A 16,257-nucleotide genomic window follows, 5' to 3' on the forward strand; every position below is an offset into this window, starting at 1 on the left:
AAGTTAACCTCCCCGCCCCCGATCTGCAATTGGTCGTCGCTTCTAGATGACCAATGGCAGGAATAGGAGGGGTGGCACCCCTGCCACCTCACTCGTATCCCTTCAGGGGGATCGTGGGTGTCTTGGACAACCCCGATCTCCCTTATTTTCCGGGTCACCGGAGACCAGTATGACCAGGAATAGCCGCAAATTGCCGATGTGAATTCACTGGCGATCGCCGACATGGGGGGGTCTCAGAACCCCATCAGCACGACGGGGACGGAAATTCCCACGGGCATACAGGTACGCCCTTGGTCCTTAAGTACCAGGGAGCAAGGGCATACCTGTATGCCCTTCATCCCCAAGAGGTTAATAGAAGTAATTTACAAATCTGTTTAACTTTAATGGCACCAGTTGATTTAAAAAAAAAAAATAATAATTGTAACACTCACGTTTCAGAAGACAGCAACCCCGCTGGATGTGGATCCGCTGGACCTGTGTGATGACTTGGAGCATACCAGGGAGCGGAGTCTAAGGTGCCGCTGGTTTTCACCAGAGCCCGCCGAAAAGCAGGATGGACTTGCTGCGGCCGGCGGCACCCAGGTCACTACCCCTGGAACGGCTCGACCACTCAGGTGGCTGAGGAGATGCATGGCACAGGAGGGATAAGGCAGCGCGTAGTCAGGACGTAGCAGGAGGTCAATAGGCAGATGGCAGAGAAGCAAGGTCGGGTCACAAAGAGAAAGATCAGATACACGGCAAGGCAGAAACAGGAATGCTTTCTCTCAGGCTCAAAGCAACAAAGATCTGGCAGGGGAGTGAGGAGGGTGGAGGAATATATAAATGAGCCACAGGTGAATCACACTAATGAGCTATATATATATTTTTTTTTCCTTATTGGAGTACCCCTTTAACGACAATGGACGTAAATGTACGTCCTGGTGCCGTGGTACATAACACACCATGATGTACATTTACGCTCCACCATGACAGCAAGCACCGGTCCACAGCTCGCATCATGGGCCGCAGGTCCCGGCTGCTATCAGCCGCGATCGCATATATCATGGGTATCATTTTAATTGCATTGACCTACAGAATAAAGAAAACATGTTATTTGTACCATAAAGTATACAGCGTGAAAGCAAAACCTTCCAAGATTTGCTAAATTGCTATTTTCTTTTTCAATTTTCCCACATAAATAATATTATTTTGATTGCACCGTACATTTTATGGTAAAATAAGTGATGACACTACAAAGTAAAATTGGCGACGCAAAAAACAAGCCCTCATATGGGTCTGTGGATGGAAATATAAAAAAAAATATATGATTTTTAGAAGGCGTGAGGGAAAAACGAAAATGCAAAAATAAAATGGGTCTGGTCCTTAAGGGGTTAACGAGTGGTACTCTTTCTAAGCAAGTACTTGGATTGGGACTATGTTACCATATACTAGTCTTACACCAACTACACAATCATTGCTCAGAGTGGTTGGAAGTAATTCTGTAGTACATAGTTACTTTGCAGTCAAAATCTCCTCTGGAGGCACTGGCCATAACAACACTGAGTGCAACCCAATGGATAATTTGTAGGCATCGCAGGACGTGGGTAAGAGGTAACATTACTGAGGACACACTGTAGGACAGGTGAAAGGCAGCAGCTACTCTGAGCACAACCAAAATGTTGGTGCTCCACTGGAGTATCACACAGTTCCTAGACTTTTTGCAAAACCAAGCCGGGCCGTGAGAAAAAAAGTGACATATCAATGGGAGATTTTCTTTAGATCAAATCACATAGTTTTTGAGTTGGGCATATGTATAGTTTCAATGTGGGGAAAAAAAAGCATGTTTTTGACCATGTGAACAAAGCCTAAAAGAACAATAAGTAACGTTATCTGTTCAACTATTTAGACTGCAATACCTTATTTAGAAGAGACCCCATCACAAATTATAACTCTTAAATCAGTATAACATAGTGTCAGTATAACATAGTGTCAGACATCAAAAAAGGCCAACACAGACACTGCAACAGTAATTGCACGTGACAGATTCAGGGCAGTTTTCTCGTACAGATTTGTGCAAGCAAAATTCTATTTGGTGTCCTCTTGCAGATTTAACTGTAGATTTTTTGTGGATTTGCTGTGAAAATTTTCTGCAGCTCAGTCCAATGTGTGTACAATTTACCCCTATGACCCCTAGTTACCTCTTTAGGACCTCCAAAAGGCCCCCAGGATTCTGCGTTCCAGGATCCAGAGTTGGGCACAGAGCCCCGCATAGCTCTTCTGAATCGCTAGTTATTTGACATTTTTCATTTTCTGCAATAAATACAAATTTACAGTTCAAATACTAGTTAGTGAGAAGAGCTTATTATACAACTTCAAATAAACCAAACAGAATGTCAGTAACTCCTTACCCAGGTTACTGCAGCTTTCTTTGTCCTGGGTTTCATCCTTATGTTTTTTTAATCACAGGAAACAAAACACTTCTATTAAAAAAAATGTTATCAAAAATTTTGACAGGCAAAGATTAAGAACATAGACCATTAAAGAAAAGTCTCTCCAAAATTAATTTTAAGTTAATTTAAGTTAATTAATTAAGTTAATTTTAAGTTAATTATTATGAGAAGACAGTTCTGTACACTGTGTAGTGGATGTGCTGGGTAACTGCAGCTACAATTGATAAAATATAACCACAGTGTTTAATCAGCTGATTGGTGGGGGTGCCTGGAGTTAGGCTGGGTGCACATGTGACATTTTGGTCAGTATTTTTAACCAAAACCAAGAATGGAGCCAACATAGAGAAAAAACTAAAATCTTATAGGGGAGATTTACCAGGGGATTTCAAGCTCTTTTTTTAACAAACTCGCATAAAGTTGCAAATAGCCTTACCTAAGCAACTTTCAGTTTTCACTTTGCAATGGTCGAAAATTTATGAAGTGCGAATGTCGCACGTAAGCAAACCCACTTTAAATTGTCGCAATTCACAGCCAGATAAGACCTGGCTTACAAAAATATCGACAGAATTTTTTAAAAGTCGCACAAAAAGTTACACCTGCGACTTTCTGTGCGACTTTTTGTGAAGATCCACTCGCCGGACACCAGCCTGCATCTACCACCCGTTTTCTAGCTGTTGCAACTATAACTCACAGCATGTCCTCACTGTAAGGGCATGCTGGGAGTGGTCTTCCAACAGCTAGTGGCCGGGGAGTGGAGTTGGCTGGCTCAAAGGAATATGACTGCACTGTAATTTCATATTTCCTGCCCGGAGCTGTGATCATGGCTCTGACGGCCTGCTCCACTCCCTCTGAGCCGGCCTGCTCCACTCCCCCGACCACCCACCTGCTGGCTAGCTGTTGCAACTACAACTCCAGCATGTGCACACTAAGGGTATGCTGGGAGTTATAGTTGCTAGCGGGCAGGTGGGAGATGCAGGGGAGTGGCCTGGGAGCCATTTAAACACTGTGTATCCTGTGCACTGCTTTGGATTTGGTGGACTACGTCGATGACCTGCATTTTTTTGTCTACTTTAACCCCTTAAGGAAGGACCCATTTTTTACCTCAATGACCAGGCTTTTTTTAATTTTATTTGACATGTATCTCTTTAAATGGTAATAACTATAAACACTTTTTCTGAGCAGAGCGATTCTGAGATAGTTTTTTCATGACATATTGTACTTTATATAAGTGGTGCATTTTTATTGACACATGCAGCATTTTTTGTGAAAAACTTCAAAATATTGTGAAAAACTGGAACATTTCTGGCAGTTTTTTATGGTGTACACTGTGCGGTAAAGGTGAGGTTATATTTATTCTGTGGGTCAGTACGATTATGGTGATACCCATTTTATATAGCTTTCTATGTTCTTTTTCCTTTTCTGAGCAAAATTATTTTTCTGCCATTCATTTTCCAACAGCCTTTTTTATTTTTCGTCCGACGCTGTTGAGTAAGGGCTTATTTTTTACGGGATGAGCTGTACTTTTTATTGGTATCATTTTTGTGCTATGTGCTACCTTTTGATCTTTTTTTATTCCGTTATTTGTACCAAAATTGGCGAATTTTGCGCTTTTTTTAATGTTTTTTTTTACGGCGTTCACCGTGCGGGATAATTTACATTATAGTTTTATAGTCATTATGGACGTGGCAATGCCTATTATGTATATGATTTGTGTTTTCAATCTTTTTTGGTGATAATACAGGGCTTTTATTGGGAAAGGGGCATTTTTTTATACTTCATACTTTTATTGAAGAACTTTTTATTTTATTTTTTTATAACTTTTTACAGGTTATACTATGCTGCAATACATTTGTACTGCATCACAGTATGACCTGATGAGCTGCACACACTACAGCCTGTGCGATCCAGCCTCTGGCTGGATCTCACAGGCTTCCGTAGCAGACAGACAGGAGGTCATGATCTGAACTCCTGCTGCCACAGCAACCAACTGCGACCCGCGATCGTATCGTGGCGCCACCGTTGGTAAACAGGGGAAGAGCGCTCCCCCTGTGAACACCATAGTTGCCATAGGATTGATCACATCATCTAGGGGGTTAATGCTGCCGGGACCTGCGCGAACACGGCTCAGGCAGCGGGACTCCTGCTGTGATTAACAGCCGGGTCCTGTCGCCGATCTCACGCGCTGTCCGCGGCAGTGCCGGAGATCGCAAGGATATATGCATACGTCCAGTTGCGCAAACGTGTCGGATGCTTGGACGTATGCATATGTCCTATAGCGGTGTTATGGACACTGAAATTATGTGTTTTTACATCCATTATTTCCCATGTAGTATAAATTTCCCTGCCCCCACGGTCTAAAGCTTAGTCAACTATAGCCACAGTGGGTGGGGCTAAAGAACCTGTTTTTCCAGGTTATGTGAGGAGAGCAGGCGGACTAGGCCAAAGGGGTGGGGCATTAGGAGGTTTCACAGGAAACCAGAGGGCCCTCGCTCTCTTTCCTTTTGGATCTTCCTTGAAGAGAGGAGCATTTTCCTGCTCCTTTAGCCTGGGATGGATAAGTATATTGATTGTATCATTTCTACGCTAAATATTTATATACCACTCGGGTAGATTCCTGCTAGTTTGCTAAACATAGAGTATGTAGTATTGTATTAATGCTTGTATGTATTTGGTTTAGCTAATTAATGTTTTATTAAATGTTATCAACTTTGCTGGTTACCGAGTGATTGTTAATTTGGTGGATATACACTGCCGGTACAAGACATTTCTGCAAAAATACCTTGTACAATTATTTCATAGTTGTAGAAAAATTAATCAGTGTTTCTGGGTGCTTTTTACAAACATATTTAGGACCTATAGTTTTAGCCTGAACTTCCTGCTTCCGTTTTCATATAGTTGGTGGCCATTTTGGGGACTAACAAAGAAAACACATGGTCGGGGGAGGGGAATGCTTGTTTTTACTCTAATTCTAAAATCCCAATTGGTGTAGTATGCAGGATTTTCCACAATAAGAGGAGCTGCAGACAGGATTATCACCCTAGAAACGCAACAAATGGCGTAGTCAGGCAGGATTTTGCCGGAAATTGAGTATTGGCAGTTAATAACCATATTTACAATAATAGTTTAATCACTTTTCTAATTTGGTATATCTTTTTGATAAAATTAGTATATGTTCCCAGTGTAATTGAGTGAGTCTACAAGAGACTTAAACTGTGACCTAAGGATTATTGCATTGGACAGGAGGAAGCTCTTACAGATTTTTGTTGTATGATACAATAGGTTAATCTGTTTAGATGTGGTTATCACGTGTAGTGATACTAGTACTAGTTATACAGGATCCTCATAGACTATTGCTTTGTGTTCCTTATTTAAGGGTAACTTGTATTGCATTAGTGTTTTGTCACTGGTAATCAATAGCATTACTTTTGTAGGTAATGGTTGGTTGTATTGCATACATGATAGTTATTAGACACAGATTGTAAAGCATATTGAAAGTCTCCTGTTGTACGTGTTCCTAGATTGTGATTGTACCCTTAGTTGTGTGAGATGTAACTCTACACTATATTTTCCGTGTTTCACTAGTGTGAGCGGGCATACACGCTTGTGCGAGATACCCCAGTGAAGCCTGTTTGTGTATGTGTTAGTGGTAGAATATATACTAGTAAGGCTTACTGCAAACACGTGTTATTGTCCCGCCATCTGATATTGTGCTTGAGATTCTGTTGTTCAGAATGAGTTTCCTTAGGAAGAAGTTTTGTGCATTGATGGAGGATAGAAGGCCCAAATTTGGGGCTGTACCACATTGGGCTACCACTATGGGAAAATGGAGTGTTATAGCAGAAGAGCTTGTACGCTAGGGTGCACCAGCTTACCCAGACATAGGAGGATGAGATAGGAGGTATGGCTCTGAAGCTTGATTTAGGGGTTTATCCCAAAAATGAGAGCAGAGCTGCGGCTGAAGTTGGTTGGATTCTTTTACATGCCCTAAAATGTGAGGTGCAGAGAAATGAGGAACTTGAGAAAGAGTTATAGACAAAAACACAGATTATTCGTGATAAAGAAAGGCAGATTCGCATGTTGGAATCAGAATTACTGGAATGGGAAAACCAATGTATAGATACTGATGGAAAATTGGCTCAGTCTTATGCTGAAATCCAGGAGTTGAGGAATGAGATTGCTAAACGCCAGTTCCCCAAAATGGTGTCAGTAATGGCCTCTTCCCATAATTCACAGTCACATTCCACAGCAGATTTACCCTCTGAAAAGGTCTGTGTTTCAAGTGCAAATAAGGGGGCGCTAGAGAGTGAGATTGTAGAAGTTCCCAGTGTTGGTTCTCAATTGTGTAAGAAACAGAAATTGAATAGCAACAAGGGGAAGTACAAAGCAAATTGGAACAGTTTAAGAGTTGTTAGAAGTGTGTTTCTAGCAGTGAAACGGTATAGCTCAGCTATGAAAAATGAGACCCAGATAGTAAATACGGCTAAAAGGGTAAAGTCTTGTTTTGCATGTGGTGTTTCAGGCCATATCGCTAGATATTGTAAGGCACATGGTAACAAAACTAAATACTGTTCAGCTAAATGTACTACATGTGGTCATAATGGCCATATCTCCACAAGTTGTTGTTCTAATGGAAACATGACGCAGAGGTAACCAGGTAAATCCAGAAATATACATTCTTCCTCCAAGCAACGCTTTCCAGAGAAACCGCTCAGTTTCCCAAATAAACCTCACTTGTCTATTCCCATGAAAGATGGCATTACAAAATACATGTTCCTACAACAGGTTCAAGGTAAGCTTAGGGAGTTATGTGCACAAGTAGCCATACTCTTACAGGCAGAAATTATCATGCCCCCTGTTGATCAGGCAAAAGTCACCCAAGCTATTCCATTAAAGGTCGATACTTCTACCTAGGTATCTGCACGGTTAGCAAATGGGGGAAGGGAGACTAACGAGTAAAATTGCCACCTTCCTTTTGCATGTAAATAATGTTTCACTTGTTTTGTCTTTCAGGAAAAAATGGAGGCACATAAGATACTGACTGCATGCAGCTAAACTTTCTTTTCTGGCCACTTGGGCCATACCATAGGCTTACTTGTAAAAATGACAATTCATTTGTTAGTTTAGGGTTGACATTTACAGGAGCCTCCCCAAATTTGTGGGGAAAACAAATTAGTAATAAACTAACTAACCACTTTGATTTTTTTTCAAGAGGTTGGGGAGGTTTTAGCATTCTTTGCACTAGAAGGCAATATGCCTAGAGGGACTGAGGTAACACTCACACTCACACATTAGTTAGCAATGGTTGGAAAAATGCTGGGAAAGTGAGTATGGATATGCAGAGTGGAGTTCAACTGTGTCTAGTGTTGGGTTTTACGAAGGTCCACTGATCAGCACAGGCAGAAGAGAATCTCTGATGGGCCTGGAAATATTAAAATTGTATTGTTGGAAAGTGACTCTAAACCTGTTTATTTTCCATTCAGCAGATTAGTGGCAGTGTAACCCCGCTCAACCCATGGACCTCCAATCAGAAGAATCCAAGCTCACCAAAAACAGATGACCAGATGACCAACGCTTCTAATGGAGTGAAGAAGGCTACCCATTCCTCAGCATCCCGTGGTTGGAAGATGACAAGGATCAAGTCGTCAAGACTGGGTTTGGATGACATCGCGATACAAGAGAACCCAGAACCACAGAATACCCTCCAGCACATTTTGGAAAATGCTTTGCCCACCACAAGGACGCTTTAAAGAAACTGTCTCAAGAGAAGCTACAAATAAGGGCTGTAGCTCTAACAATCGCCTAGCCCTAGATTCTTGCTGCAGCTACATAGTGAACAATGAGGGCGACATTAACCATGATCAATGTAGACTGACAGCGATCAAAATTCCATGGAACACCAAATACCGGATTATTTGGATGGATGGGGAAACTGGGGGAATATAATTACTTTGTATTTCTTTGTTTTATGGAGATATACATGTTGTATGTTTGATAAACTAGCAGACATGAAATTTAGGGAATCACCTAACATTGGTAAATTATGATGTAAAAGCAAGAGGTGGAATGTTATAGACACTGAAATTATGTGTTTTTACATCCATTATTTCCCATGTAGTATAAATTTCCCTGCCCCCACGGTCTAAAGCTTAGTCACCTATAGCCACAGTGGGCGGGGCTAAATAACCTGTTTTTGCAGGTTATGTGAGGAGAGCAGGCGGACTAGGCCAAAGTGAAATCACTGGAAATCAGTTGTCTCTCTCTCTCTTTGATTTGGGATCTTCGTTGAGAGAGGAGCATTTTCCTGCTCCTTAGCCTGGGATGGATAAGTATATTGATTGTATCATTTCTACACTAAATTTCATGTATCACTCAGGTAGATTCATGCTAGTTTGCTAAACACAGAGTATGTAGTATTGTATTAATGCTTGTATGTATGTCTTATTTGGTTTAGCTAATTAATGTTTTATTAAATGTTATCAACTTTGCTGGTTACTGAGTGATAGTTAATTTGGTGGGATACACTGCTGGTACAAGACATTTCTGCCAAAATACCTTGTACAATTATTTCATAGTTGTACAAAACGTAATCAGTGTTTCTGGGTGCTTTTTACAAACATATTTAGGACCTATAGTTTTAGCCTGAACTTCCTGCTTCCGTTTTCATATAGTTGGTGGCCATTTTGAGCGACTCTAACAAAGAAAGCACATGGTCGGGGGAGGGGAATGTTTGTGTTACTCTAATTCTAAAATCACAATTGGTGTAGTATGCAGGATTTTCCACAATAAGTGGAGCTGCAGACAGGATTATCACCCTAGAACCGCAACAAGCGGGAAAGGGTTAATAAAATGGTTAACAAGGGCTTGTGGAGGGAGTGTTTTTTTGGAATAAAAGTTTTAAAAAAACTTTTTTTTAATTTACTTTACAGGCTTAGTAGTGGAAGCTGTCTTTTAGAAGGAGTCCATTACTCAGCTGGGGCTTAGCGTTGGCCTCATAAACAGCTCGCGCTAACCCCCAATTATTACCACGATACCCACCGAAAATGGCGCTCCTGGGCCTAGGTGGTAACAGGCTGGTGTTATTTAGGGTGGGGAGGACCAATAACAATGGTCCTTGCCCGGCCTGGTAACGTCAGGCTGTTGCTGCCTGATTGGTATCTGGCTGAGAATAAAAATATGGGGAACCACACACGTTTTTTGGAAATAATTTCCATTTTCAATCTAAGCAAAATACCAACCAAGCAGCAACAGCCTGATGTTACCAGGGTGGGCGAGGACCACTGGCCCTTCCCAGCCTAAATAACGCCAGCCTGTTACCGCCTAGGCCCAGGTGCGCCATCTTTGATGCTCCGGGCCTGTTGTGGCGGTGGTTACCGGGGCAATAATTGGGGGTTAGCGCTATCTAAAATAATGAGAGAAAAAAAGACAAAAATATGTTAGTACATTTAAAGGGCTCTTCTCTGGGGAGAATGCCCATAAAGCAGTGTTTCCAAAAAGGGAGCCTACAGCTGTTCATAAATTACAACCCCCATTATTTCAATGGGTGTTTTAATTTAGCAACAGTGAGCCTCCAGTTTAGCAACATCTGGAGTCTCGCTGTTCCTAAACTACAACTCCCATGATAGGAGTTGTAGTTTAGGAACAGTGAGATTCCAGCTGTTGCTACACTACAACTACCATGATGGGAGTTGTAGTTTAGCAACAGCTGGAGGCCCCCCTTTTCTAAACTACAACTACCATGATGGGAGTTGCAGTTTAGCAACAGCTGGAGACACCCCGTTTCTAAACTACAACTTCCATGATGGGAGTTGTAGTTTAGAAAAAGCTGGAGGCACCCTGGTGTTAAAATGCCAGCCGCATCTACCGCCAGCCTGCTAGCTGTCGCAAGACTACAACTCCCAGCATGCCCTTACAGTGAGGACATGCTGGGAGTTGTAGTTGCAACTCTTGGGCGGGTGGTTGATACAGGCCGGTGGCCGGGGCAGCAGAGCCGGCCTGCTCCCAGAAATATGAAACTACACTGTAATTTCATATTTCCCGGGCGGTGCCGTGATTGGCCGGCTGGTCTTGGCCAATCACGGCACCGCCCAGGAAATATGGAACTACAGTGTAGTTTCATATTTCTAGGAGCCCTCTGCTGCCCCAGCCCCTCATCTCATATCCCCCATAATCTTAACCCGCTGCTGCACATCTCCCCTGCCGCCGCCGCTCATCTCCCCCTGCCACCGGCGCTCATCTCACCCTGCTGCCGCTCATCTCACTCTGCCACCGCCACTCTTCTTACCCCAGCACCGCTGCTGCTGTTCATCTAGCACCCGCACTACCTCTTGCAGGACTACAACTCCCTGCATGCCCTTACAGTGAGGACATGCTGGTAGTTGTGTTGGGTGGTTGATGCAGGTCAGTGGCCGGGGAAGCGGAGGGCTCCCAGAAATATGAAAATACACTGTAATTTCATATTGCCCGGGCGATGACGTGATTTGCCAAGACCAACCGGCCAATCACGGCACTGCCCGGGAAATATGAAGCTACAGTGTATTTTCATATTTCAGGGTGTCGGCCGGCTCAGCTGCCCCGGCCACCGACCTGCATCAACCACAAGCCACAAGTACAACTCCCAGCATGTCCTCACTGTAAGGGCATGCTGGGAGTTGTAGTCTTGCAACAGATAGTGCGGGTGCGAGATGTAGTCTTTCCTGCCTGAGCCATGATCTCGGCTCCCGGCGTGAAATATGAAATACCGCTCTCCAAAGCAAGTTTTGTAAGCCAGGTCCGGGCTGGCTTACATTTACGCTGCTTTGGAGGCGGTTCCAACTTTTTGTGCGACTTTCGCAATTGATAAATCCCTGAACACTGCAAAGTGAAAACTGAAATTTGCTTTGGGAAGCTCTTTTTAGAGTATTTTTTACATGTAGGTTTTACTGTAATATTAAATTACCCATGGTGTTGCAAACTGCATTACTAACCCTTGTTTGTGAAGTACCATAACAGAGCAACCATCGGAAATAAAAATCAGAGGAGCAAAAATTAGTGATAGCCTGTTTATTATAATACACCCAAGTTCACCTAGAACCAGTTTTTAAAGAGGTAATTCAGGAATTTTGACTATGCTACAGGGGCTGTAAAGTTAGTGTAGTTCATAATATAGTGTGATGGTTTTCTATACCCCAATATTTATTTTTAACAGCATACAAAATGACTCTTGTCTCAGATTTTTCCCAGGTTGCAATGCAGCCGAGATCTGACTCACAAGTCAGCTGATGACAGGGAGCCTGCCTTCTTCAATGGGTGGAGGGATCGCGTGCTATAGGCACCCTAATTGAAAACCACAGGTCTTTTGAATGGATGCAGCTCATTTATGATTCAATGGGTGGGGTGGCTGATGTGTCGGAGGGAGTAAAATGGAATTATGGTATTTGTAGGCAAAGAAGAAAACTTAAAAAGGAAATACTAGTTCACAAAAAGCTAGCCACAGTTATGGTAATCTCACAACATAGCCATTAAGCCCCAAGACAAGCGCAGATCCTTCCTAAGCATGTCTATTACTGTCTGACAGGTACGTACTAAAATCACCTTATGGTGGATAACCCCTTTAAGCACTAACAAAAGATACTATTTGTCTTTAAAAAATCTTTCAGTTCAATAATAAACTGCAGAATGCTTCTACACAAAGTGCACTGGTTTTGCCTTGTCTTTATGATAACACAAATCACAAGTGTTATCTCTCAAACTGTGTATGTGTTGTAGCTAAAGTGTATAAAAAAAATAATCTAATTTGCTAATGTCATGGGGTCAATTGTTCAGTGAACAGGATCAGTTTTTATACATTAAGTAAGAGGTTTTCACATTATTGATTTTCAAAACAAGCCATATAGACATATTGCCAGCTGCCAAATCCTGAGATCAGTCTGTGGCTTTCATATAGAAGTGATACACTCACCCGAGTCTTTGCTGGATCCTCACCAACCTGAATAGAATAAATATCATATAAGCCTTTTATGATAAAAGTGTTGCGGTACATGACATTTGTTACGCCGAGCGCTCCAGGTCCCTGCTCCTCCCCGGAGCGCTCGCGGCGTTCCTCTCTCTGCAGCGCTCCGGTCAGACCCGCTGACCGGGAGCGCTGCATTGACATTGCCGGCGGGGATGCGATTCGCATAGCGGGACGCGCCCGCTCGCGAATCGCATCCCAAGTCACTTACCCGTCCCGGTCCCCGGCTGTCTTGTGCTGGCGTTCGCGGCTCCGCTCTCTAGGGCGCGCGCGCGCCAGCTCTCTAAGATTTAAAGGGCCAGTGCACCAATGACTGGTACCTGGCCCAATCTGCCTAATTAGCTTCCACCTGTTCCCTGGCTATAATACCTCACTTCCCCTGCACTTCCTTGCCGGATCTTGTTGCCTTGTGCCAGTGAAAGCGTTTAGTGTTGTCCATAGCCTTTGTTTCCAGATCTTCTGCCATCCATATTGACTACGAACCTTGCCGCCTGCCCCGACCTTCTGCTACGTCTGACCTTGCCTCTGCCTAGTCCTTCTGTCCCACTCCTTCTCAGCAGTCAGCGAGGTTGAGCTGTTGCCGGTGGATACGACCTGGTTGCTACCGCCGCAGCAAGACCATCCCGCTTTGCGGCGGGCTCTGGTGAATACCAGTAGCATCTTAGAACCGGTCCACCGAAACGGTCCACGCCAGTCCCTCGCTGACACAGAGGATCCACATCCAGCTAGCCGAATCGTGACAACATTTGTGTTGAAATAAAGCAAGTATGGTGGATGGTGCATTTATAAAAGTCTTTTTCACCATTTTATAACGAAAGCCTAGACCAGAGGCTCCTTTGCTCACATTTTTATTATTATTTAAATAGTATATCAACCTGCAATCCAGCTTCAATCAAAATACGCTTACATACAAAAGATTGACAGTACAACAATGACAATGAATTAACCTTTATTAGAGAAAATGACAAGACAAAAATAGCCCTCTCATTAAAATAATCCACCCTATATAATACACAAACCCCAAAAGCAAACAGAACGGATGGGGAGCATCAGGAAACAATAAACCTCTACATCATATGTCACCAAGGGATAAGAAATAAAATACATTAGCATGTAAATACATTAGCATGTATACACAAGTATCATTCCTCACCTAGCTAGGACATGTTGGAGGCTACTGATGCACCCCACCACCAGGAAGGATCCAAACACGTGTTGAGGTGGTGGTGGGGTGCATCAGTAGCCTCCAACATGTCCCAGCTAGGTGAGGAATAATACTTGTGTATACGGTACATTTACATGCGGATTTATTTTATTTCTTATCCCTTGGTGACCTATGATGTAGAGGTTTATTGTTTCTTGATGCTCCCCATCCGTTCTGTTTGCTTTTGGGATTTGTGTATTTTAAAGGGTGTCAATCTTTTGTAGGTTAGCTATTATTTAAAAAGACTTATTAAGAAAACTCATGCCCCATCTTAGTGTTTTTGAAAAATTTTGTTCAGGACAGTTTTTTGTTTCTTTTTAATTCCTATAGAATTACAGAAAAAACAAAAAAACATAAAAATTATTCTTACTGGTAATTGTTTTTCGTTGAGCCCATGATGGCACCTTTGGAGAGACCGCCTCCTTCCTCAGGACAGGAAACAGGAACTGGAAACAGTTTGCATATAAGGACCATAGGAGCTGCTATTCCCCAGTTCTTAAGCAAGTATCAAGGAGTAACAACCCAAAAGGAATTATCAATGAATAATAATCAACCATAACCTACATACATAGCTAGGAAATAATAATATATCTCCCCTTTTTTTTTTTTACATATAACATGGGAGGGAATAAGTAGGTGCCATCATGGCCTCAACGAAAAACAATTACCGGTAAGAGTAATTTATGTTTTCCCTATCGCCCATGATGGCACCTTTGGAGAGTGAGTAGACTAGACTAATAATTAGGGGGGGGGGGGACTACTGTCTGGAGAACTTTACGACCAAATGAAAGTTCCTCATCTCTCATTTGATTCAACTTGTAGTGTTTGTAAAAGGTATGTGGTGAATTCCAGGTGGCTGCTCTGCAGATCTGCTGAATAGAAGCTGAGGCTCTTTCTGCCCAGGATGTAGAAACTGATCTGGTAGAATGAGCACTAAACCCTGAAGGAGGATTTAGATTTGCAGAAGTGTATGCTAGCTGGATGGATTATTTTATCCACCTCGCCACAGTGCTAGGAGCAGCTGCTCTACCTTTATTCGGCCCCTGGAACTGAAGTAACAACTTAGGCGATAGTCGCCAATCTTTAGATATCTCCAAATAATGAAGAAGACATCTCCTAACATCTAGACAATGGAATTCTTTTTCCTTGTCATTTTTAGGATTTTCACAGAAGGAAGGTAGAATCACAACTTGAGTTCTATGGAAGTCAGAGACCCTCTTGGGGAGAAAGGCTGAATCAGGAGACAACACCACTCTATCATTAAAGACAGACAAATAGGGCTGGTTAATAGAGAAACTAGCAATTTCCCCAACCCTCTTGGCGGACGTGACTGCCAAAAGAAACACTAGCTTTAAGGTAAGAATCTTTAAGGGAACCTCAACTAATGGCTCAAAGGAAGTTTTAGTGAGACTATTTAGGACAATATTTAAGTCCCAAGGTGGAACCAATGGTCTAACCACCGAAGACATCCTAACTGTTGCTGATAGAAATCTTGTAATCCAGGGATGTTCCGCTAGTTTATAATCAAAAAGAGCACTAAGTGCTGACACTTGAACTTTTAAAGTACTGGGTCTAAGCTGTTTATCTAGACCCGCTTGCAAAAAATCTAATATTTTTGGGATGTCAGGAGTTTTAAGAACATCAATAGGGTTTTGCATGAATCTACCAAAGGCTTTCCAAGTTCTTAAATAAATTTGAGAAGTTATCTTTTTTCTGCTCGCCAACAGAGTAGTAATAACACGATCAGAAAGACCCCTTTGTTCTAAGATGCCCCGCTCAACCGCCATGCCGTCAGATGCAGATTGGAGGTCTCGGCATGCATAACTGGACCTTGATGTAGAAGGTTCGGGGACTCTGGAAGGATCCAGGGATCTGACACTGACATCTTCCTCAACCAGGTGAACCATACCCTGCGAGGCCAGAATGGGGCAATGACCACTACTCTCGCCCTGTCCTCTCTGATCTTCCTTAGAATTCTGGGAAGTAACCTGACCGGAGGGAAGGCATAAAGAAGTCCCCTGCACCAACTCTGTGAAAAAGCATCTATCCCCAGGGGGTGATCCACTGGTGACAGGGAGAAAAAATCTTTTACTTTCCTGTTGGCCCTTGAGGCGAACAGATCTATGCGGGGAGTACCCCAACGTTGACAGATCTGGAGAAAAATCATCTGATCTAACTCCCAATCCCCTTGGTTCAGGCGATGTCTGCTGAGATAGTCCACCACCTGATTTTGGGACCCCTTTAGATGGAGAGCAAACAAGGAGCTGAGATGCATCTCTGCCAGTCTGAAGATGTGATGACAAGTCCTCATGAGGGAAGGGGATCTGGTACCCCCCTGATGATTTAAGTAGGCAACTACTGTGGAATTGTCTGACAGAATTTTTAGGTCTTTTCTGCCAAGCAGAGGAACGGATTGAGAGATGGCGAACAGGACTGCCTTCAATTCCCTTAGGTTCTGAGATTCCCTGGAAATCTCCTGACTCCATTGACCCTGAAGGATTAAGGATTCTCCGTGGGCTCCCCACCCGCAGGGGCTTGCGTCTGTAGTAAGGCAAAATTCGTTCTTTTTTACCCAATAAATGCCCTTTTCTAGATTCGCCGGATTTAACCACCAGAGAAGGGACCTCTTTACTTGG

At 42.9% G+C, this 16,257-nt stretch overlaps 1 protein-coding gene across 6 annotated transcripts in view; it reads right to left on the reverse strand.

Annotated features, from left to right (window-relative positions):
• MAJIN (membrane anchored junction protein) overlaps positions 1 to 16,257 on the reverse strand; it is a 135,807-nt gene that overhangs the window by 12,463 nt on the left and 107,087 nt on the right. For all 6 annotated transcript variants that reach the window (XM_056527057.1, XM_056527058.1, XM_056527056.1 and 3 more), the window contains 2 exons: positions 2,388 to 2,424; positions 2,178 to 2,289 (listed from right to left, as the gene is read on the reverse strand). In XM_056527057.1, coding sequence (XP_056383032.1) covers positions 2,178 to 2,289; positions 2,388 to 2,424 — 149 coding nt within the window. The remainder of the gene's footprint in view (positions 1 to 2,177; positions 2,290 to 2,387; positions 2,425 to 16,257) is intronic.

The sequence above is a fragment of the Hyla sarda genome, chromosome 6 (genome assembly GCF_029499605.1).
Source record: "Hyla sarda isolate aHylSar1 chromosome 6, aHylSar1.hap1, whole genome shotgun sequence".
Classification (NCBI taxonomy): Eukaryota; Metazoa; Chordata; class Amphibia; order Anura; family Hylidae; genus Hyla; species Hyla sarda.